Source organism: Phodopus roborovskii, unplaced genomic scaffold (genome assembly GCF_943737965.1).
Source record: "Phodopus roborovskii unplaced genomic scaffold, PHOROB, whole genome shotgun sequence".
Classification (NCBI taxonomy): domain Eukaryota; kingdom Metazoa; phylum Chordata; class Mammalia; order Rodentia; family Cricetidae; genus Phodopus; species Phodopus roborovskii.
In genome coordinates, this window is record NW_026126636.1 from 12675230 (window position 1) to 12698581 (window position 23352).

Genomic DNA, 23352 nt, shown 5'->3' on the forward strand with positions numbered 1-23352 from the left:
CGAAGCAGGGGCGGGGCCGAGGTTAGCCGAGTCCTCCCGAGCGCCTCCGAACGCACCCGAGGCTCTAAGCCAGGCCAAGAGCCGGACTACGGGAGCCGAGGCGGGCCGTGTGGTGGGCGCGGAGCAGCGCGGCAGGCCGGGCGGGCGGCGGCGGCAGCGGAGGAGGCCGCGGCAGCGGGTCCGAGGAGCGGAAGCGGCGCAGGAGGCGGCGGGGGGCCGGGTGGCCGGGTCCCGGGCCCCGCGGCGGCTGCGGCGGCGGCGGCGGCAGGATGATCAAGCTGTTCTCGCTGAAGCAGCAGAAGAAGGAGGAGGAGTCGGCCGGCGGCACCAAGGGCAGCAGCAAGAAGGCGTCGGCGGCGCAGCTCCGGATCCAGAAGGGTAGGGGTCGGGACCCGGCGTTTGAGGTCAGGGACCGGGGTTCGAAAATGCAGCCACTGAGGGGGGGTATCGGGAGTCCAGGGTTCGAGGGTTGTGATGCGGGACGGGGGTGCGGTCACTAGGGAGGGTCAGAGATTGGGGCCGGGTATGGGGCGTTGGGATACTAAGGCCTGGAGCCTTAGGGACCTGGAATCTGTTAGGGGAGGGGGATAGTTTGAGAGTCAGACGGGAACTTTGCTTTGGGGTGACGGGCCGTGATGATAAGGTGAAGGTTGTGAATTGGAGATAAGTAGGAGACGGTTTAGTGTGTTATATTGGAGACTTGTAGCCCAGGACTCAGGGGTCGGGCAGAGCAGTTTCAGTTTGAGATGAAGGGGAAGGAGGAAAGCTAGGGACAGGAACTAAAAAAAAAAAAAAAAAAAAAAAAAAAAAAAAAGGCGAGTCAGGGTCAATTTAAGCTACCATGCTAGAAGTCTCGAGAGTCAGGTAAGAACCAGAGCGTGGAATAAATAACCCTGAGAAGAGGAAGGACAGTGGAAGCTGGATTGCTGATGAAAAGGGATCATTTAGTGTTTGAAGGGTCTTGGTCCTTGAATTAGGATGGACAGGTAGGCAGTCGTGAGTGGAGATCATGACTAGGGAGCCTCAAGTTCAGGATGCTCAGGGGCTCTAGAAAGCCAGTGTTGTTGTAGTAGAGGTTCTGGGGCACTGCATTGTGGGAACTTGTGGTGGGGAGTTAGAGTAATAAAGGTTCACCCTTTCCCAGGAGATGGGCTTACAATCACAACTGAAGATGCCTGTATGTGGGATACTATGTATCCAGAGGAGTCCATGTAGAGACTGGAAAGTGGGCAGGGTATGTAGTACATACTGAGAGATGTGAAGCACACCACACAGCTCTACAGGTCAGGAAGGAGAGCTTGAGAGCTCCTGCCCAGACGTGCTTCCTACACCTCTTTTTCTCTCCCTCTCTCTGTTGCCTAAATCTAGACATTAACGAGCTGAACCTGCCCAAGACTTGTGACATCAGCTTCTCAGACCCAGACGACCTCCTCAACTTCAAGCTGGTTATCTGTCCTGATGAGGTAAGAGTAAAATAAACACAGCAGGGTTCCCAAGAACAGATGGGGGGGGTAGTGTTAGCCCCATAGAGAATAGGGAACCCTAAGAGTAGGGTCTTAATTCCTTCTCCCCTTCCTCTCCCAGGGTTTCTACAAGAGTGGGAAGTTTGTATTCAGTTTTAAGGTGAGTCCCAGGTGGACAGGGGTGGATCAGCGGAGAAGCATCAGCAGCTGAGGCACAGCCAAAACACCGGCCCATCTCTTTTCTCTTTTTCTGGGGTAGGTGGGACAAGGTTATCCACATGACCCCCCCAAGGTGAAGTGTGAAACAATGGTTTATCATCCTAACATTGACCTCGAGGGCAACGTCTGCCTCAACATCCTCAGGTGATGGCACTGCCTTGTCCCCTTCCCCTCCCAAAGCCTGCCTACCTTGCATCCTCTGTCCCCCTCTTCCCTTTATGGTCTGTGATTCTCTTGTCTTTGCATTTCCACGTTGTCTTCCTAATAGCCCGGCCTTGGCTTTCTCCATGACCTGCCCTGTTCCATATCTTATAACCCCCTTCCTTACCACTCAATTTTCAGAGTTACGGGCCTCCTATGGGCCTAAGCTGTCTGGTACTAGCAGGGTCTGTTGCAGCCTCCCACTCACCAACCTGTGATAACCTTGATGTTCTCTGCCCCACAGAGAGGACTGGAAGCCAGTCCTTACGATAAACTCCATAATTTATGGCCTGCAGTATCTCTTCTTGGTGAGTAGGGATAGGCATTTGAGGCTGAGGGTTTGTTGGCCATCTACCTCTCTTGCCTGTTAACTTGCGCTTGTGCTGGCCACAGGAGCCCAACCCCGAGGACCCACTGAACAAGGAGGCCGCTGAAGTCCTGCAGAACAACCGGCGGCTGTTTGAACAAAACGTGCAGCGCTCCATGAGAGGTGGTTACATCGGGTCCACCTACTTCGAGCGCTGCCTGAAATAGGGTTAGCAGATACCCATCCCTGCCAGGGTTACCAGCCCAGGCATCCCCTGCAAATATTTATTGGGGGCCCGGGTAGGGTATGTGGGGTAGCCTTGGCCCCTGCCTTGGCCTTACCTCTCCTCCCTGTCACCTGTCCCTAGTTATTTTTTTTTTAACCACCACGTGATTATGGTCGGTGCTGCCTTTTCCCGACCTGCTCAGCAATGGGAAATGAATTGGCTTGTTTAGCGCCCCCCTCCCACCGGGTGCTGTCCAACACCCCACTCTTGACTGTGGGGTGAGCGGGCAATGAGCCTGGGTCGATGGGCCCGGGCAACCCACCCACCACCACTGGAGGTCCCACCAGGCTATTAAAGGGGAATGTTACTGCATGGCCTCTGCCTCTTCCTTGTATGGGGTGGGAGGGACAAGTGAGGTCCACCAGCATCTCTGGTGGAGATAAGTGTGTGGCCAGTGGCCTTGGGTTGAATGAGACCACTCACTGGGTTGAGAAGCAAGAATGGAAGAATCGGCTACTTTCCGTTCCTGGACTTTACACCAACACAAGGGAACCTACAGATCATCTCCAGACTCGCCCCTTTTTGCCATGTGTGGGCCTGACAATTTGACTCCTGCCAGGCCCTTGCTAAGATTCCATGAATGAACCGCCCAAAGAAGGGTGGAGTGTGGGCATTCCAGAATGAATAGGCCGAAGGTGCAGTCGTGCTGCTCTCCTGTTGGGGGCCGGAGAGGGTTACAAGGGTGGGACTGGTCTTCCGCAGAGGTGCGGGGCCTTCTGCGCATGCGTCGGGTGCTGGCCGTGCGCGTGCGTCCTCCCACTTCCCAGCATTCCGGGAGAGGGTGGGCCGTGTGACGTCATGTCGCTTCATCCGGAAACGGCGGCAGCAGCAGAAGCTACCGAACCGAGGGGCTGTCGTTGGTGGGGGCCCAAGGCCTCGGAGAGAAAGGGGCGTGACCCGGAAGCGGAAGCCCATCGCTCTCTCGGCTCCGGTGAGTGGCCCCTGCTGGGCCGCAGGTCCCGGTTGGGCGGCAGCGCAGGAGGGCTTCTGGGCTGGGGCATCGGGTGTCGCGCCGTCTGCCCGACCCTGCCCTCGGTACGCAGGCTCGTCCACACAGCCGAGAGAGACCTGCCCGCCGTGCCTGCCACTGCTGCCCCAGCGAGCCGGGCTCCCTCGGCCTCCTCCTCCCTATCCTCCCTTGCCTAGGGCCCCACAACCACCCTCTCCGTGCTCGAACACCTTGGCGTGCCCACTCACGTCTGGGTCCCCGCAGTTCTCCAGAACCACACCCTTAAGTCTACCCTACTGTCTGAAAGCAGGGCAGTGGCGGGTGGAGGGGCCACGCCTGCACCCCAGAAGTGGGTAACTTTAGCTCTTGTCACGTCTGTGACAATCCCTTTTGACTACTCATGCGAACCACTTACCGGCCTCTGTTTCTGCCTATTGCTCTCCTGGGCCTTGCACTCTGCAGCTAGGTCTGAGTCTGCCCCAGACCTGCTGGTGTACTCCAACCACCATGGACCTGTTGTTTGGGCGCCGGAAGACGCCTGAGGAACTACTTCGGCAAAACCAAAGGGCCCTGAACAGAGCCATGAGGGAGCTGGACAGGGAGCGGCAGAAGCTAGAAACCCAGGAAAAGAAAATCATTGCAGACATCAAAAAGATGGCAAAGCAAGGTCAGATGGTAAGTGCCAAGTGGTCGGGGCAGGCACACAAGGCAAGGTGCCATCTCAGCCACTGTTGTAAGGACAATGACGGACGTGCTTTGAAGAAAGTTGAGAAGGGTGAACAGAAGTTCCCTAGTTTGGGGTGTCTGCGAGGACTCCTTAACAGGAATTGGATGAGCTAACCTGCAGAGAAGCCAGCCAAGGAGTGCATCAAGCAGAGAACATGAGAGCTGAGTGGCTGTGAGCCAGGATGAAGGATGGGAGGTGGGCAGGCATAAATGATCAGAGGTACCACTTCCCAGAGCATGCCAGCAACATTTAAGTAGGGAGTGGGAGCTGGATGTTGCCTTGGATAAATTTGTGTGTGGTTCTAGGTAAAGTCCTAGGCATACATAGGCAGTGTCTTGTGAAGAGTTGGGTGTTTTCTTCAGTGCCAGGGATTAAGACTCCAGAATTTTGGGCATGTTAAAGCTCTACCAGCGTCATATCCCTGGCCCCAAACAGTCTAGTCTAGTCTAGGAGTCAAAACTGAGAAGAAAAAAATAGTTGTGTAAGTGTAAGAAGTGGCTGTGGACAGAGAAAGGAATAGGGATAAGGACCGAGGCGGGCATACTACTTTCCTGCACTTAAGGATTGCAGAGAAGCCTGAATAACCTGATACAATGGCTCACGCCTGTAGCCCCAGCATTAGGAAAGGAGACAGAATTGCCAGTAGGCAATTCCGCTACATAGATGGCTGGAGTGACAGCCCCAAGGGAAGGTGAGCATTTTTGAGGTAATCACTTGGGTTAATTCCCATTAGCCTTGTGGATTTCAGCAGGAATAACTTCACGGCTTTATCGTTTTTTCATATCCACTCTGCAGGATGCTGTTCGAATCATGGCAAAAGACCTGGTGCGTACACGGCGATATGTACGCAAGTTTGTGTTGATGCGGGCCAACATCCAGGCTGTGTCCCTCAAGATACAGACACTAAAATCCAACAACTCAATGGCACAAGCCATGAAGGGTGTTACTAAGGCCATGGGCACCATGAACAGACAGGTTTGTCCCTCTGAATCCACCTTCCCGTCCCCCATTGACGTTCAGGCAGCTCATTCACCCTCTCTCTCCCTGTACTTCCAGCTGAAATTACCCCAGATTCAGAAGATCATGATGGAGTTTGAACGGCAGGCAGAGATCATGGACATGAAAGAAGAAATGATGAATGATGCCATCGACGATGCCATGGGTGATGAGGAAGATGAAGAGGAGAGGTGTGGAAATAAGAAGGCAGGGAAGTTTTCTAGGTCCCTTAGCCATTCATAGCCCTCACAAGTTGTCCTTCCTTCCTAGCGATGCTGTTGTGTCCCAAGTCCTGGATGAGCTGGGACTGAGCCTCACAGATGAGCTATCAAGTGAGTGTTCCAAACCCATCCCCCCCCCCCCCCCCCCCGAAGCTCAGCCGCAGCCCCTGACCCTGTTCTCTTTGCAGACCTCCCTTCCACTGGCGGCTCACTCAGTGTGGCTGCTGGTGGGAAGAAAGCAGAGGCCACAGCCTCAGCCCTGGCTGATGCTGATGCAGACCTGGAAGAGAGGCTCAAGAACCTTCGAAGGGACTGAATAACTCTCCAAAGAATGGACTCCATGCCCAGGGTCTTCTCCCTGTCCCCTCTGAATAAAGAAATTCAGACATTATTTCCCAAGGCTGTGAGATTTTCCCCCATATAATACATTTCCCAAACTAGTGTAGTGGCAATGGGACCCAAATCCAGGTTGGAGTTTGTGAAAGTAAGCAAGGCTGACCCTGCTCTGAGAGCCAACCACGTACAAACAAATCATGGGTCAAAGACTGTCCTAAGCAAGAAGGAACAAATCCTTTCCAGGTGTTAATACAAACCTTTAATCCCAACAGATCAGTGTTCCAGGACAGCTGGTTTTATAGACTCCCAGTTAAGAAGCAGACCCTGTGGTTGTTGTTTTGGGTGGGGGGTGGGGGTGGTTGTCAGCATGCAACCCATTTTTTTTAGTGCAAGTTTATAGCTTCAGGTCCAGAATTTTTATCTGGTACACTTCAGACCTCAACTAAAATCTCACTAGGGAGTGTAGAAATCCTTCACCCTGTCAAAGAGATAAGGTCCCCAGCAGGGAGTTTATTGATATGGTGAACAATGCAGGCATAGCCTAAACCCTCAGGAACATAGTCCCCAAACAGCTGAGGCATGAGTGACTCGTTAAGTTTTTATTAAATCCACAGAAGTAAAAACCATTTTGTGAGGAGGGACTGAAGGACAGGGCCACCAAGAGCAGGAGTCAGGCCACCAGAGGAGGAGGGGGTATGGGGTGAAAGGACAAAAGACCAGAGCTTGACTGGGCTGACAAGAGCTCCAGCTTCAGGGCCCATCACCAGGGCCACCAGACAGCTCCTGAGAACTTAGGCTAGCACTCGGAAGGTTCAGCGGTGGAGGTTCTACCAGCACAGCAGAAAACTTGGTGTCGCCAAAGGCGTCATTCATGCGCGTCTCAAAGAAGCGCTGCAGGCCGATGATGGACTGCACATCCGCCTTGTCCTGGGCCAATTAAGAGTACAGTGGTGAGTAAGTCCCGCCTTTCCCTCCCCCTGTTGCCCCCCCTGCTTCATGCTGCAAGCCCACCTCAGTCAGTTTGTTGAACTGCTTGAACATGCGGCCCACATCTTGGGCAAACTCCTGAGGAGAACTATAAGGGGGCGACAGCTTCTCTTGGAGGCGAGCTCGTATCAGGGTCAGGTCTAGGGTACCACCAGGCTGCTCCTGCAGGAAGACAACACAGGCATAAGAGGAACACCCATGACCTCTCCCATAACCCAACCTCTCCTGTTCTGGGTGGAACTCACCATGGAGAACGTAGCATCAGTAGCCAGCTGGTGCAAGGGGCGACAGGGTTCATGGCAGAACAGGGCCAGAAGGACACGCTCACACTTCTAGGTAGTGTAAGAAATGTCAAAGTTATACCACGGAGGAGGGCTACAGCTACTGGGCCATCCAACCAACACCTATGCATTCAGCCCTCACCCTCTGGTTGACTGGTGAGAGCTTAGCTACCACACCAGTGCTGTCTGCTCCATCCAGGCTAAGGCTCCCATCTTCCTCCTTTAGGTCAGGGAGCACATGGCAGAGTGAGCAACTCCACTCCTCCCTATGGGGAAGAAAGACGAGATGTAAATGATGACAACTAGCCCTCCATGATCTATCCTCTGATGTGCCCAGCCTCACACATACCCTGGCACATCCTGAAGGGCAGGGAGGTGGCAATCCAGGTGAAAGCAAAACTCGCACTGGTTGCACATGACCAGGTCACCTGGCTTCTGGCAGACACGACAGATAGTGGCACTGTCATCCAGGATACCTGGTCCACCTACTGGGGCTGAGGTACCCTCAGGAGCCACCACTTCCAGGCCTGAGCTGGTACTGCCACTAGGTGAAGCCAGACGGGGTCCCTCAGCACCAGGGCCTTCAGCCAGAGCCATCAACACAGGCTTGGTCTCAGGACCCTCAGTGGCAGCAGGCGGGGCTCCAATAGCAGCTTCTGTCTCTTCTTCCTATTAAGACAGTCTGAGTGTTGTTATCCAAATCTGGGGTGACAGGTGTCCCTTTCTAATCACTGTTGTGTATTGTAAGACAGGCTCACCTTGACAATGGCCATGCCGGGCAAGGGTAGGGCACCAGGAGCTCCTGGAGGCACAGCCCCAGCCTGACCAGCAGCTGCAGCGGCAGCACCACGCTCAATAACAATCAGATTGTAGTCCTCAGTGGTACTGCCAGGAAAGACCTTGAAGACTGGTGGCTGGCTATCAGCAGTGAGATCCAGATCCAGGCGTTCAAGGCTCACGCGTGGCACCTTCCGCATGAGGCCACTTACCTCTCCCTCACCAGAGCGGGACCTGTAAGTATACCTTCTTATGAGATCCTACAAGTCCCTAATACACCAGTACTATACTATACCCACCTACTCCAATGGGTTCCACACTTACCGCTTCATGCCCGACACATGTGGCTCTGCACTTGAGTATGGATCATCTGCTCAGAAGACAAAAAGTTGGTAGAAAAGACAGATACCCGGTACTCACCAAGCCCTTCCAACTCCCCAGGCAAAACTACTTACCCGACCCAAAGCCATAGCCCTCCTGTACCTCCATGGGCTAGAGACAGAACAGGGAAATGTGCTCATCAGTGGGGCAAGTACTCCAACTCCATGGTACCCTATAGCCCTCAGCCCTTTCCTGATTTCTCTCCCCAGCTCACCTGGCTGCTGCCAGAGCCTTGCTTGCTTAAGGGCCCTGGCGCTCTTGGAGGAGCCATGGGCCCAGGACCTGTGGAGTTTGTACCAGGACGCTCAGCCACGATCTTACCTAAAGAATAAAAAGTCATCAATAGGTACAGTACTGCCTAAGATGCTCCCCAGGTCAAGCAAAAGCAAAGACTACACTACCTACCAAAAGCCTCAGCACTCTTGGTCCAGGCATTGAGATCCCATTGAAACTTCATCTCACCATGAGGCTCCACAGGATCCACAATCATTTTGAGAGCTCGATGCAGCTGGAAATAGATCTAATGGGGCAAAAAGGTAGCAAGTGAGCACACCTGGCAACTTACAGGGTCCCAAAGGTGGGTGCTAAAGGGGCACCTCGCTGAATGAAGCCCACCACTACACACCAACTTCTTAGACAGCAAGAGGGCTGTGTTGTTGTCACTTTCCAGAGCCCAAGAGGCAAATCGCAAAATGTGTTCCTGATGCTTCTGGATTTTGGTCATAGTCCAGTGTTGGCGCTCCAGGCGCTCCTGCTGGCCCTCCGTTACTTTCTGTAGGTCAAGGAAAACAAGGGTCAGCAAGAAAGCAAGGCAGTGAATTCTCCACCCTGGATGGTGTCATGCCAGGAGTCAAGTTTAAGGTTTACCTGGGCATCATTGACCAGAACCCGGCCCCGTTTATTCAGCTCCTTCATGATCTGTAGAATGGCCATCTTGACATCAACCTGCACACGCTTCTGCACATCAGATACTTGGCGGATACTAATGGACAAGACAAGTTAAGCCAGGAAACCTTGCCCTGGGACCCCAATAGCCCTGGCACCCGCACTTACGAGCTGCGAACCTCCTTGGTGTTTTTCTGCAGTGTGGCATGTTTGTCCCCCAGACGTTTCACCAGAGAAGCCAAGAGTTTACGTTGGTTCCTCACGGCATCTTCCAAGAACTGGTACCTAGAACCACAAAAAAAAAAAAAAAAGTGAACCTACATGCCCAACTTGGAAATGATGGCATCCACCTACCCACTGTGACTTTGATACTCACTGATGGTCCTTGTGAGCGTTGAGCTGGCAGTCCCGGCAAGTTAGAGTGTCACAGCTCTCACAAAAGAGCACAAGGGGTTCATGCTTGTGCACATTACAATAGACTGTGCGTTCACCATCTGGACTCTTAGCAGGCCCTGGAAAATAGGAATCATGCCCTTAATCATCTCCAACTCAAGCAGTAGACAAAAGCCTTGTGACCCCCATTTCCAGCTCATCCCACATCCTTGACCCACCTATGGAGAAGACCTAGATCAACAATGAAGCTTTCTGCTCCCAGATGATCACACTATCCATACATAATGTATAAGGACAGCTTCTGAAGAAGCTCCCTACTGTTTCCTGACTAACTTTCTGCCTGCTAAAAAACCATCCCCAAAACAAGGTCCTGATTGCTTGGAGAAATGACACCCAAACCCCAAAACACCAGTAAAAACATCAGTAAAAGCCTGTTATAAAGTATCAGCCCCCAGGAAATGGAAAGAAGATGATCACAAGTTCAAGGTAAGCTTGAGCTACATATAGTGAATCCAAAGCCAGACTTGTCTCTATAGTCAAGACTGATCATCTTGAAAAAAGGCTGGACATAATCACAGGACTCAGAAGACAAAGGCAGGCAGATCTGAGTTTGAGACTCAGCCAGGACTACATACTAAGCTATCTCCCCAAAAAGGTCTGATGGGGCAGAACTTTAATCCCAGCACTTGACCGGCAGAAGTAAACAAATCTCTCTTAAGTATGAAGGCCAGCCTGGTCTACATAGTGAGTTCAAGGATAGGAAGGAAGGGCTCTATAGACCTTTCCTCAAAATACAAAAACACTGGATGTAGCAACACACTCCTTAAATCCTAGCACAAGAGGCAAAGGTAAGTATTTGAGTTGAGGCCAGCCAGTTCTACAACGTTCCAGGACAGCCAGCCAAGGCTGCTGACAGAACAAAAACCTTGTCTTGAAAAAAAACCAAAAGATAAACAAACAAAGGGGTGTGGAGTAGAATCAAGCATATGGCAAGTGCCTCTTTTTTGTAGACAGGGTTTCTGTCTGGCCTTGGCTATCCTGGGACTTACTCTGTAGACCAAGCTACCCTTGAACTCAGAGATCCACCTGCCTCTGCAAATCTAAGATGTGCACCACCACCCCCAGGCTTAGTTCACTTTTGAAGCCATGGAAGGGTCATCAAGAGAGGAAGGCCAGCCTGGGCTACAGAAAGTAATAGACTGATTCAGTTCCCTTCTTCCCAGTGATAATCCAATCCAGGCTGGCCTTGGACTAACCAAGCCCAAACTATATACTAGATAGAACATAAGCCAGTCAAGGCCTTGGCTTCCTGAAGGTCAGTACCCACAGCTATACGCCGGCTCTGTCCTTAAGTATTATTAGATAAACAACCTGCAGATTCCTTCCTATGCCTCCCCCACTACCTTCCACTACCACCATCACTGTTTGTCCTCTGGGATGGGAAGTACAACTATCACATCAAAAAGCTGCTCCTAAGGAGTCTGCCTGGACCAAATCCCAAAAAAACCAAGATCTATTTCACACCCAAGCCACCATGCAACTTTAAAATCCGAGATGTCTGACCATGAGTTTTAAGGGAGAAGACACTTAATGCTTCTGAGGCTCACTGAAAGTCATTCCAGTGCTCAACTAAGAGCATTACCAACCTGTCCAGAAACCTAAAGCTTGGTGCCAGAGAACACCCAAATCCAAGTCATTTCCATCTTGCCCTCACTAGCTGAAGCGAAGGTGTCCATCACCAGGACCCATTCACACTCTCCCAATCGAAGATGATCTTAGTATTGACTGCAACAAACTTAAGAAACCCTGCACACACTGGCTGGCTGTAGCCTTTCCCTACTCACTTAGACCCCCCCCCCCCCCGATTACTGAACCCAGGAATTCTCTGAGTTCTGTGTCAGGTCCCTGGAAAACCACTCATCCAGCAAGCAGCCATTTTGGGCAGCTCCAACAGCCTCCAGTTTTTCACATACCCGTGGAGCGCACAGTGTGGTCCTTGGTGTACTTCACCCGTTGGTGGGCCTCCACACAGGTCTCACACAGTGGCTCAGAGCACTCCACACAATAGCTAGTGGCTGGGGCATTATCTTCACAGCTAGTACAGCACTGTGAAAGGAAGGAGGGTTAAAATAAGCAAGACCACCCAACGGATCCACCACTTACTGCCCAGAAAATGCAACCTAAAATTTATTATGCACTCCAAATCTGTACTGCCCTCCCAGAGACTGAGATATCCCGGAACCAGCTAAGGGAACTGATTGATAGGTTCAGGAGAAGTACACGGACCCCGTTCTCTCCGGCAGGACACACCTGGTTAGCATCCTGGGAATCAGAAGAAGTCTTGCTGCCACTATCGCGCATAAAGTAATTCTCCACGATGTCTTTGGAGTAGCATTGCTGCTTGCACACTGGACAATCCACCACTGCGGACACAAGAATGCGAATACTGGACGTTCACCTAACCTATGCCTCCCCCTCAAAGGCTGAACCAGACACCGTCCTCCCTTGGCGCTATTTCCCATCTCCTACCATACTCCGCGTTTTCACGGACACAGACCAGGCCACGCGCCCGTTCCCCCACTAAACCACCAGGCCTAACCCTACCCGGGGGGCCCCCATCCTCTCGCACAGGCGCAGAGCTGAGCACAGTCTGCGAGGAGGGGGAGGGGCACCTGGCCACCCAGCACTCACTAGCGCCGTCGCCCGCTGCGCTGCCATCCCCTGAATTATTCGCCGCGGCGGGTGCGGCGGGGCCGAGGCATGCACTACAGGCCGAATGCAGGCAGGGCAGCAGCCGAGGCTCCCGCTCAGGCCGCAGGCGCTCGCGACACACGCCGCAATGCTCCAGGAGCTCCTGCGCTTCGCCGCCGCCCCCCGCGGGCGACGACGCGGCCGCGGACGCGGAGGCCGTCGCGGCCGAAGAGGCGGCCGCGGGGCGCTTCTCGCCGCCAGCCGGGCCCTCGCCCGACGCTGGGCTGCCAGAGGCAGCCGAGGCCGCCGCGGCCGAGGCCGCCGCAGCCGCCGCCGAGGCCGCCATTCACACGCCGCCGGGGGGTGGGGGGGCCGCCCAGGGGAGGAGGGGCGCGGAGCCCGCTGCGCAGGCGCACGAGCGCTCGCCGCCAACGGCCGGGCAGCCTGTGCTGCCGCGAGGCCGAGCGCCGCCACGCGTCTCCTAGGCCGACGCCCGGCGCGCCCTGGGCGCAGGCGAAACGCGGCTAAGCCGCTGGCTACCGGCCTCCCTGTAGACAACGGCGCCACCCGCGCCGCCTCTTCCTCTGCTGCTGAGAGGCGCTCCGCAAGACTTGCTAAGGACCGCCCGACCGCGCGCCGCTCGCAGAAAGAGCCGCGGCCCGGAGGCGGGACAGAAATATCTGGCGCCGACGCCGCCGCGCACGCGCGTTGGGCACCGCAGCCCGGGGGCGGGGCGCGGGCAGATTACGCACGGGCCCGTGCCCTCCCTCCCACTCGCGGCCGCCCTTGCAGGGCCTGCGTGGCGAGGCCGCGGGTGCGGGATTCACCGGCGGAGTACGTGCGCGACGCCGCCCAGGCCCAGGCACCGTGCACCGCGGCCGACCCCCGTCTGCTCAAGCGGCGGGTAGCGCAGGGCTGCAGCCTGGGCCCCGCCTCCCCAGCAGGCGTGGCGACGTCTGCAGCCTCAACCTGGCCTATAGTCGCGGGGGAGGGGCGGGACAATGCGGGGTGGGCGGGGCCACGGCCCAGCAAAGAGATTGAGCCCAGGTGGAGGGGGCGCGGGGTCTTTAGCAGGAAGGAAGTTCCCGCCGGAACGCGGAGGCGGACTCAACCCAAACTTTTTTATTGTTAAACTCGGGAAGCAGAAAGTTGCCCAAGTCAACCCGCAGATCATAGAGAACTATCGAGAAGGCGTTGTGTGAAACTGCCCACTCCCTCGCTAGCCCCTTCTTATGTTAGCCATCTGCTGTCCTGATTTTGATGGGTTATTTTGGAGGTGGGCGAACCGAACGTTTAACGCAGAGGAATAAAAGTTGGATTTGGGTGGTGAATCTTATCTGGGGGGCAGAACAGGACCTGGAGAGAGTGGAATCAGGACCTGTCTGAGGGGAGGAGCAGGATCCAAGATGAGTCTGATCTAGAGAATAGCAAGATCGAGCGTGGCTAAGTCTCAGAAGCAGGATCAGTATGGAAAGGGCAGTCTGTCCATCCCCCTTCCCATTCCAGTCCCGTGCTGAGGGCGATCGCCTCTGCCGCTCTAGTGCCAGGAGGACCCTCGGACTCCACTCTAGGTCTGGACTGTTGGAAGCTGGCAGGTCCAGGGTTCTAAACAGCAGGAGGCTGCCACTTCGCACGGGAACCAGGTGTCCCCCACGTGGCAATGGAGAGGCGAGGAGTGAGTGTCCCGCCACTGTCTCGGGTGTGGCCTTTGTTCCCAATCAGTCTGGGGGCCCAGGGCTTTGTCCCCGCCCCAGCCTTTGTTCCTTCCTCTGCAGCTTCAGCGCTCACCCTTCGGCGAGCCACGCCCCCACCAGACCCAGCGGCTGGACTCTCACTTCCTACCTCTGAAAATGAGGGCATAATCTGGAGGCTGGAGAGGCAGGCACGGGGCGGGGGGGGGGGCGGACGGGACGGGACACTGTGGGCGTCCCGTAGGAATATTTGGCGAGTACTTCACAGCCCCACCCATATCTGGCCCCAGGATCGCCAGGGTAGGGGTCCTGTGAACCAAGTCTAACTAGGCCCCTGGAGCAGACATTAGGGTACCAGACACAAGATCAAAGTAGATAGATGATGATGGGGACCAGGGGTTTGAATGAAGTGCAGAATGCTTGCTTGCCTGTCCTGTGCAAAGCTCTAGGATGCATCCGCAGCACACCAGAACAAGGGCAAGGAATGGGGGGAGAGCGGTGATGGAGACCGAGGAAATGGCTCCGCGAACAGAGGCACTTGCCACCAACCCTGACCACATTAGTTTGTTTAATCACTGAGACCCACAAAGTGGAAGGAAAGAACCAACTCCCTCAGGTTGTCCTGGCTTCGTGTTCACTGTGCGTGTGTGCACTCACCACAAACAACAGCAACAACTGCAATTTAATTTTCTTTCCCTTTTTCAAGACAAGAGTTTCTCTGTGTAGCCCTGGCTGTCCTGGAATTCGCTCTGTATACCACCAGGTTGGTCTTGAATTCACAGAGATTCACTTGCCTCCTGAGACTGGGATTAAAGGCAAGCATTATGGTCCCCGTCCCCCTACCCCCCCCCCCCGCCCTGGTGCAATTAAAATTTTTGTTTTAATTTTTGGTTTTTCGAGACAGGGTTTCTCTGTGGGTTTGAACTATCTCTTGGTTTTTGTTTTTTCAAGACAGGGCTTCTCTATATAACAGCCCTAGCCGTCCTGGAACTAGCTCTGTAGCCGGAGCTGGCCTTGAACTCACAGAGATCCTCCTGCCTCTGCCTCCTGAGTGCTGGAATTAAAGGCGTGCGCTAATGCATTGGCAGGTGCCTGTGATCCCAGCACTGGACAGGCAGAGGCAGAACTGGATGAGTTAAGGACAGCCTGTGCTAAGTAGCGAAGTCAAGTAGGGATACAAAGTCTGCTACAACAACCAAAACAAATACATTGTTAATTTAGTGAGTTCCGGTCAGCCCGGTCTACAGAATGAGTCCCTGCCTTAAACAAAAGGATTAAGAGCATTTGCAACTCTTGCTGAGCATCAGAGGTTCAATTTCCAGCACCCCCCTGGTAGCCCACAACCACCAGTAACTCCATTTGCAAGGGCTCTAACGTCCTCTTATCACTTCCTCCAGCGCCAGGTACAAATGTGGAGCAAACACTCTTGCACATAAAATTATGATTTTTAAAAATGTTGCTGGCGCACACCTTTAGTCCCAGCACTGGGGGGCGAGTGGGGGAGGGGGGACCAAGGCAGGTGGATCCTTGTGAGTTTGAAGTCAGCCTGGACTAAAGAGCAAATCCCAGGACAGGCTCCAAAGCCACAGAGAAGCCCTGTCTCGAAAAACAAAAACAATTTAAAAAAAAAAATCCAAGTACATAAATAAACATAAATAAAACCAAAAATAGAAATACAAAAAGTGTCAATATATGTATTTAGGACACACTAGATAAACTCGGATAAAAATAACCTTCCTGTTTAAGAATACTGAAATCAGGGATGGAGAGATGACTCAGCAGTGAAAAGCACTGGCTGCTCTTCTAGGACTCAGGTTCAATTCCCAGCAACCACATGGTGGCTTACAACTGTCTGTAACGCCAGTTCCAGGGGATTTGGCACCTCACACTACAATACATGTAGGACAACATCAATGCACATAATAATAAATAAATCTTGAGGGGAAAAAAATGCAGAAAACAGCCAGGCATGGTGCCATACACCTTTAATCCCGGGAAGTAATTGGAAGCTAGCCTGCTCTACAGAGAGTGTTCCAGGACAGCCAGGGCTGCAGAGAAAACTTGTCTTAAAAAAAAAAAAAAAAAAAACAAGAACAAAACTGAGGGGCTGGAGAGATGGCTCAGTGGTTAAGAACACTGACTGCTCTTCCAGAGGTCCTGAGTTCAACTCCTGACAGCCACAGGGTGGCTCACAACCGTCTGTAATGAGATCATTTTCTGGTCTGTAGGCAGACATGGAAGCAGAATGTTGTTTACCTAATAAGTAAATCTTAAAAAAACAAAAAACTGAAATTACATGTGTAAAGTTCCTTTTTCCTAATCAATAAACACTTAGATGTTACAGAAACTACAATGCATGCATTTTAATGTACATGGGTATATATGGTGCTGAGAATTAAGCCCGGGACTTCCTGCAGGTGAGGCCAGCATCCCACCACTGGGCCATTCCCCTGATTTACTGGGGGCTTGTAGGCAAGAGCTGAAGCACTCACTGACTTACATCCCCAGCCTTTTTTATTTGTTTGTTTTGAGACAGTGCTTACTGTATTCCCCAATCCCCAAGCCAGTCTTAAACTCCCTGTGTGGCCTGTCAAGCCTTTATTTGAGTCCCCCTGCCTTAGCCTCCTGAGTAGCTGGGATTGCAGAGGAATGACAGCATGCCTAGCACTGAAACATCCCGTCCTACTCCACCACCACCAGACAGGGTCCCACTACACAGCCCTGAGCCCTGGCTGTCCTGAAACTCCCTATGCAGATCAGGCTGGCCTAGAACTCACAGAGATCAGCTTGCCTCTGCTTCCCGAGTTCTAAGATTAAGGGCACACAGCACTACCCTTGGCAGTCATCAGTTTAAACTTCATATTAATGATGGTTCTCCAGATACTCTTGCTCTTGCATTAGCTCGGGAGGGGGGGGGAGGGGAGAAGCCAGTAAATTAAGAGACACAGTGATGACAGAAGGAATCGTAGTCAATAGCCAAAGAATGATAGAACAAGAAGAAAATAGCCAAAGACTGACTGCCTGCGGAAATAGCCCAGAGGTACAGCAATATTTGCTAAGCGTGTTCAAGTCCCTGGGTTCAATCCCCAGTACAGCAAAAAGAAGGATGGAGAAATGCCAGGCATTGGGGTGCACACCTTTAATCCCAGCACTCAGGAGGCAGAGGGAGGCAGATCTCTGTGAATTGGAGGCCAGCCTGGTTTACAGGACAGGCTCCAAAGCTACAGAGAAGCCCTGTCTCGGAAAGCAAAAACAACAAAGGATGAAGAAGTGAGGGACTAAGGATATTTGTACTCAGCAGCTTGCTTACCAAGGATGCACAAAGCCTGTGGGCAGCCGGAGAGTTGGCTCAGTGGTTAAGAGCACTAACTGCTCTTCCAGAGCACCAGGGCTCAGTTCCCAGCACCCACATGGCAGTTAACAACAATCTGTAATTCCAGTTTCAGGGGACCCTGATAGATATCCTTGGTAAAACACCAATGTGCATACAATAAAAATAAATAGCAACAACAAAGGAAAAAAAAATAAAGAAATTGGGGTGGGGACTCATGCCTGTAATCCCATACTCCCAAAGTAGAGGGAAGAGATCAGAAGTTCAAGGTCAGCCTAGGTTTGATAATGGTGGATGCTTGAACAGAGAGACAGGACACCAAAGCCTTCAGCAGCATTACCCATACCAGCAACTACTCCTCGGATTCAGGGTTAGAACATGTGAGCATAGATAGGCATTGGTTTGTGCCATGTCGCCTTTTCTTTGTTCCAGAAAAGCCCTTCCTACGGTGAAACCTTGTTTTAATTTTTTGTTGTTTTGTTTTTGTGTGTTTTTTTTTTTTTTTTTTTTTTTTTTTTTTTTGAGACAGGGTTTTCTGTGTAACAGCCCTGGCTGTCCTGAAACTTACTTTGTAGAGCAGGCTGGTCTCGAAATCAGAGATCCGCCTGCCTCTTTGTTTTAATTTTTTAAAATATATTTTATTTTTATGTGCATTGGGTGAGGGTTTCTGGAACTGGGATTACTGTGGACCACCGTGTGGATGCTGGGAACTGAACCTAGGTCCTCTGGAAGAGCAGCCAGTGTTCTTTGCCACTGGGTCATCTCTCCAGACCCTTAATTTTTTTTAAGGAGTGTAGGGTGGGGAATCTTCCGCACTTTCTTTAGACAGAAGTGGGTAACAGACCCACCTCAAAATTCAAACATGGTGGATGGAAAGGAGAAAAGCTACAGTGGCTGTAAAAGCCACTGCCTTAAGTCAACTTTGCCTTCTTCCTGAATGTTGGGATTAAAAGTATGCACTTTCTTAGACACCCAGGACCACCTCCCTACCTAGGAACAGAACCAGCCACCCAAGCTGTCCCACATCAGTCACTAATTTTAAAAATGCCCCATTGGTTGAGTGTGGCAGTACACACCTTTAATTCCAACACTCACCAAGCAGAGGCCAGCCCGGTCTACATAGCAAGTTCCAGGACAGCCAGAACAACATTGTAAAGAGACCTCGTCTCAAAAATAAAACAAGGCTTTCCTACATCCAGTCTGGTGGGGACAGTTTCTCAACTGAGGTTCCCTCTTCCCAAATGACCCTAGCCTATGGAAAGCTGGCGTGAAAATTAGCCAGCACAACACTCAGTTCACCAGCTGATGCAGTGAATCCATGATTCCTATCCACACATTAAATTCAGAAACTAGAGAGAAGGCTAGATTTAGAGTAGAGTGCCTGACTAGCCTGTGGAGGCCCAGGGTTCTAGGCCCACTGTTAGAAGAGCTGGATATAGAAACACACACCTGTAATGCCAACACTCAGGAGACTGAGGCAGAAGAACCTTGAGTTCGAGGTTAGTGTGGGCTACACATTAAGTTCCAGACAGCACTGAGCTACAAGAGAGGAATTATGTCAAAAGAAGAGACTGGGGGGGGGGGGAGGCATGGCATTGAGACAAGAGGATCAGCAGCTCAAGCTGGTCTTCAAATGGGGGCCAATGTTACAGTGTAAGCTCCACCCAAGCCCCTCCCCATCTCCCTCCAAACCCTGCTGCGTCTCAGAAAGCCCGCCAAATGATGATCCCTCCCCAAGAGATGTTGAAGACCACTCCCACAGGGTATTTAAACTGTCCCCCAGAGAACAGATTTATGGTTCTTCCCTGCTCCCTTTCCTCTTTCCTCTCTGGGGCGGGAGGGGCTGGAAAGCCATCTGGGAGCCCTGTATCCATTAAACGTGGGCTTTTCCTATTTAGGTTTGATTTGATCTGATTTGCATTGCTGCATCGGCTTCGAGGAGAGGATTATTGGAGTGCACAAACTTTTCAGCCAACCTGGATCCTATCTAAAAACAAACAAATAAACAAAAACCCAAAGCATCACACATCTGTAATGTTAGCACTTGGGGCCGTGGGGGTCGAGATAGGAGGGTCACTCCCAAGTTAAAGTCAGCCTGAGCTACAGAGTTCAGTCTGCTTCAGTCCCAGCTAGAATGAGGTAATGTGGGGTGGGAGCCGGTAGTGGGGTGGTGGAGTTAGGAAGGAAGGGAGGGAGGGAGGGAGAGAGGGAGGGAGGGAGGGAGGGAGGGGAAGGAAAGGAGAGAGAGAGGAAGGAAGGGGGAGAGAGAGGAAGGAAGGGAGGGAGGGAGGAAGGAAGGAAGGAAGGAAGGGAGGGAGGGAGGGAGGAAGGAAGGAAGGAAGGATAAAAATAAGTGAGCCAGGTCGCCACATGATGCTTGCTTGCTACCTTACAGTTAAACACGCTCAGAGGATTTTGGCATCAATCTTGCCTTCCCTGAGGGAACAGAATCTCAGGGACACATGGCACTGCAGCTTGCTTACAGAACACTGCCTGATCATTAGAAGCTAAAACGTGAAAAGCAGCACCTTTTAACTTGCAATGAAATCCCTGAGCAACACGGGATTGCCTGCTTATATTTGCTCAAGGAGGTGCCTAGGGGTGTGTGGTGTCAGTGCCTGGGGACACCTGACAGTGTAGGGGACTCAAGCTGGCAGCTGCCTACATTAGGGCACACACCGGACGCTGGACATAGTGGGTTTTAGCCAATGTCATGTGAGGGATTGTAAGGCAACAACATTTAGCCTGGAGCTCAGCCTCTCTCTCTCTCTCTCTCTCTCAAGTTTACATTTGTGTGTGTGAGAGAGGGAGAGAGAGAGATCAGGCTTGGCAACAAGTGCCTTTACCCACTGAGCCATCTCAGCCTGTTTCTCTATTTCTTTTGAGGTAGGGTTTCATATATCCTAGGCTGGTCTGGAACTTATTTAGCTGAGGATGACTTTCAGTTTCTGATCCTTCTGTTTCCACCTTCTGTCTTTTCTGGTGATGAGTGCTGGGGTGGGGGGTTGTTGGGGATGGTGTTTTGTTTTTTCTAGATGGTTTATCTGCATAGTCCTGGCATTTACTTTGCATTTCAAGCTCACCTCCAACTCAGAAATCCACCTGGCCCTGCCTCGAAAGTGCTTGACTGTGGTGATTACCGAAATGTAGTGAATATGAATTCATTAAAAAAACAAAAAAACACTGAATGTTTGTCAGGAACAGTGGCACACACCTTGAATCCCAAAGGCAGGCAGATCTCTGAATTCAAGACCAGCCTGGTCTAAGTAGTAAGTTACGGGACAGTTAGAACTTCATAGAACAGAGTGAGCAAGACAAGGCAAGGGCATGGTGCCATGTGTCTGTAATCTCAGCATGTGGGACGAGGAGGACCAGGAGTTCGAGGCTAACCAGAGGGAGGTCAGCCTGGACTATGCAAACTCCTGTTTCAAGGGGTTAGAGAGACGGCTCAGGGTTCACTGACTGCTCTTCCAGGGGACCAGGGTTCAATTCCCGACACCCACATATGAGTTCGTAACTTTCAGTAGTTCCAGTTTGTCAGAGCACTTACCAGCGTTTCACTCAGGAGGAATGATGACAAACTCAGCAAGATGGTCTTGAAGGTATATTTTACTTCACACAACATCAGAGCAATACACACAAGCAGAAGCAAAGTCCTAGGGACCATAGGCACTAGGCTCACACCCGGGCTACCTGTCCGGAGGGGGTGGGGGTGGGGTGGGGAGGTGTTACAGCTTGAGCGAGACATCACAAGATTACTCTGGATTCCAGCAGGAGGTCCAACAGGCCTCTGGTCTTCGATGTCTGGGACCAGATCCGGCAGGTGGCTCTCAGCTTAGTGGACTGGCTTCTCTGTCCGAGGAGAGTTCCAGGACTGTCCTTCACACAGTCATGGTGGGTTCTGCCTCTCAATCCTGAACTGGTCCTTTAATACCTTGCTTATCACACTCTGCCACACATGCACACTCTCATTAATTTTTATCTCTAGTAGTTGGGCCTATGTTCACTTTCCTGATCTCCTTCTGCCTGTCTGCTTACATGCTCCTTACACAGTTCCAGGGGGCCTGAAACCCGACACTCGTGGCAAAACAACCCCATACATAAAAACATAAATAAATAAATAAAATCCTGTTGCAAAATAGCAGAACAAACTTGATATGGTAAAGCAAGCGCATCTTTAATCCTAACACTGGGAAAGCAGAGGCAGGCAGACCTCTGAAGTTTGAAGTCAGCCTGTGTACCTGAGTCCTTATCTTAAAAAAAAAAAAAAAAAAAAAAAAAGCCAGCTGTCAAAGGCACCTGCTGCTAAACTCCATGACCTGAATTGAGTCCAAGAATCCACACATAGTAGAGAGAGAACTAACTCCCTAAAAATGGCCTCTGACATCAACATGCGCTCTGTGACATGTGTGGCCCACCACACACAAACAAATAAATGTGGTTAAAAAAAAATCAGTATGTACATATGTGTGCACACATACATGCTGTGTATATATATATTTGCTATGTGTATTTCTGTGTACCACCTGCATGCTGAATGTCCAAGGAGGCCATTTCTCCAGCCCTGGTAAGACGTATTTTTAAATATATTCAAGACTAGACCTGGTAGTGGAGACTCCCGCCACCTTTAATCCCATCTCTTGGGATGCAAAGGTAGCTGGATCTCTGAGTTTGAAGCCACCATGGTCTACAGAAAAATTCCTTGGACAGCCAGGGCTATGTTTTGAAAAACACTAAATAAATAGAAATCCAATACTAGGGATGTGGCTCGGTTAGTAATAGAATGAATGATTGTCAAGCCTTGGGTTCAACATCCAGCATCACATAGACTAGTTTCTTAGTTTCTGGACAGGTGGCTCAGTGGCTAAGAATAGGCTACTAGCTGGGCCGTGGCACAGGCACTTGGGAGGCAGTGGCAGGCAGATCTCTGTGAGTGCCAGGACAGGCTCCAAAGCTATGCAGAGAAACCCCTCCCCCGGAAAAAAAAATACTGGCTACTCTTCCAGAGGGCCAGTGTTCAGTGCCCAGCACCTACATTGTGGCTTCCCATAACTGTAACTGCAGTTGCAGAGAATCCCAATCCCCTTTCTGGCCTCCACAGGCACCACCAAGCATGCTTGTGATGCACAGACGTGCATGCTGGCAAATACTTCACTGATGTGAAGATTTTTTAATTAAAAAGGAATTTTCAAGTTTGGGGATTTCAGGAGCCCAAGGGAAGGTGACAGGGACCTTCGAGGGTTGGTACCAAGACGTTATATTGTTTGGCTCCACAGATAGGTACCGGCCACAATCGTTACTACAAAGTGACTTCAGTAAAAATCAGTGTGGAGACAGAGACTCACAGGACGCTGTCAAAGATTTAAAGCCGCAAGGGGTAAGGTCACATTCCTTGTTAAGCTTATGGATGACTGATCGGAGCCTGTTAAGGAGGAGAAACTTGCAAGGCTAACCCTTGCAGGGAGGAAAGCCAACCTTTGGATGAGAGGTGCAAAAGCTAGCCCAGTACCTACTGTAGATGAGGCTAGCATAACTCCACCCCCCCCCCCCCCAGATCCAGAAGTCGAAGTAGAAGCCTTTCGAGGTAATTAAGGAGGGGCCCTTACCCAGGGCTATCGGAATGTTTTTACCTATGAAAGCCCCTCCTGTAAACCTTTTCCCTCAGGCACACATTCCTCAGCTCCACCCCATTCCCCTGGTCTTTAGTCTCTGTCTAGGTGCTATTATTTTTCCGGAAAGCTGTAGCGGCAAGGGGCCTGAACTATCTCTTGCTTCTGCTACTTCCGAAGTCATCTTTGGATCTCCTCTGCTACCTACCTTAAACTGCAGTCTCAGAGGCTTTGGGGGTGGGGATGGAATTCAAGACAGGGCTTCTCTGTGTAGCTTTGGAACCTGTCCCGGCACTCACTCTGTAGACCAGGCTGGCCTCGGACTACATAGATCGCCTGCCTCTGCTGGGATTAAAGCTGTACACCATCATCGCCCGGCCATCTGAGGCTCTTTCTGAGGGTGTAAACTGTCCTCCCAACTCAGAAGCTCCCATTTCTGTTCCATTCTAAATTGTCCCTACTAGTTTGTGTTTCCTTATCTTGCCTGAGTTTCTCCAAGTATCCATCCTGTCTTGTGCCCTGAAGCAATTTCCATGGGGTAACTTTAGTGTTTGTACCTGGATGGAATGGAAACAAAAAGAACAATTTGGTTGTCTGGATCCTAGGTATGGTCTAGTTCCC

At 51.7% G+C, this 23352-nt stretch overlaps 3 protein-coding genes across 3 annotated transcripts; 2 read left to right on the forward strand and 1 right to left on the reverse strand.

The window, feature by feature from the left end:
• The first annotated feature begins 8 nt into the window (after positions 1-8).
• Ube2m (ubiquitin conjugating enzyme E2 M) lies at positions 9-2788 on the forward strand. The gene is made up of 6 exons (XM_051207797.1): positions 9-378; positions 1369-1463; positions 1585-1623; positions 1723-1826; positions 2128-2191; positions 2277-2788. The coding sequence occupies exons 1-6, from the start codon at positions 270-272 to the stop codon at positions 2415-2417; spliced, it is 552 nt and encodes a 183-aa protein (XP_051063754.1). The 5' UTR covers positions 9-269; the 3' UTR covers positions 2418-2788.
• A 1029-nt stretch (positions 2789-3817) lies between these two features.
• Chmp2a (charged multivesicular body protein 2A) lies at positions 3818-5758 on the forward strand. Its single transcript, XM_051207794.1, has 5 exons — positions 3818-4100; positions 4948-5127; positions 5209-5339; positions 5419-5480; positions 5558-5758. The coding sequence occupies exons 1-5, from the start codon at positions 3933-3935 to the stop codon at positions 5683-5685; spliced, it is 669 nt and encodes a 222-aa protein (XP_051063751.1). The 5' UTR covers positions 3818-3932; the 3' UTR covers positions 5686-5758.
• Positions 5759-6295: 537 nt separating this feature from the next.
• On the reverse strand, positions 6296-12556 carry Trim28 (tripartite motif containing 28). Its single transcript, XM_051207764.1, has 17 exons — positions 12101-12556; positions 11720-11832; positions 11383-11515; positions 9393-9528; positions 9185-9301; positions 8999-9113; positions 8757-8903; positions 8537-8651; positions 8346-8452; positions 8206-8242; positions 8075-8120; positions 7732-7984; positions 7323-7642; positions 7116-7239; positions 6938-7024; positions 6717-6854; positions 6296-6632 (listed from the first exon to the last, which is right to left on the reverse strand). The coding sequence occupies exons 1-17, from the start codon at positions 12444-12446 to the stop codon at positions 6456-6458; spliced, it is 2511 nt and encodes an 836-aa protein (XP_051063721.1). The 5' UTR covers positions 12447-12556; the 3' UTR covers positions 6296-6455.
• Positions 12557-23352: the final 10796 nt, after the last annotated feature.

Excerpts from the sequence above, each read along its gene's own strand:
- Ube2m (XM_051207797.1), top strand. The coding sequence starts at position 270 with ATGATCAAGCTGTTCTCGCTGAAGCAGCAGAAGAAGGAGGAGGAGTCG. Across the intron at positions 379-1,368 it reads GCAGCTCCGGATCCAGAAGG|ACATTAACGAGCTGAACCTG; the intron begins GTAGGGGTCGGG and ends GCCTAAATCTAG. Across the intron at positions 1,827-2,127 it reads GTCTGCCTCAACATCCTCAG|AGAGGACTGGAAGCCAGTCC; the intron begins GTGATGGCACTG and ends TCTGCCCCACAG.
- Chmp2a (XM_051207794.1), top strand. The coding sequence starts at position 3,933 with ATGGACCTGTTGTTTGGGCGCCGGAAGACGCCTGAGGAACTACTTCGG. Across the intron at positions 4,101-4,947 it reads TGGCAAAGCAAGGTCAGATG|GATGCTGTTCGAATCATGGC; the intron begins GTAAGTGCCAAG and ends TCCACTCTGCAG. Across the intron at positions 5,128-5,208 it reads TGGGCACCATGAACAGACAG|CTGAAATTACCCCAGATTCA; the intron begins GTTTGTCCCTCT and ends CTGTACTTCCAG.
- Trim28 (XM_051207764.1), bottom strand. The coding sequence starts at position 12,446 with ATGGCGGCCTCGGCGGCGGCTGCGGCGGCCTCGGCCGCGGCGGCCTCG. Across the intron at positions 9,529-11,382 it reads CCACACTGTGCGCTCCACGG|GGCCTGCTAAGAGTCCAGAT; the intron begins GTATGTGAAAAA and ends CCTATTTTCCAG. Across the intron at positions 7,240-7,322 it reads GCCCTTCAGGATGTGCCAGG|GGAGGAGTGGAGTTGCTCAC; the intron begins GTATGTGTGAGG and ends TCTTCCCCATAG.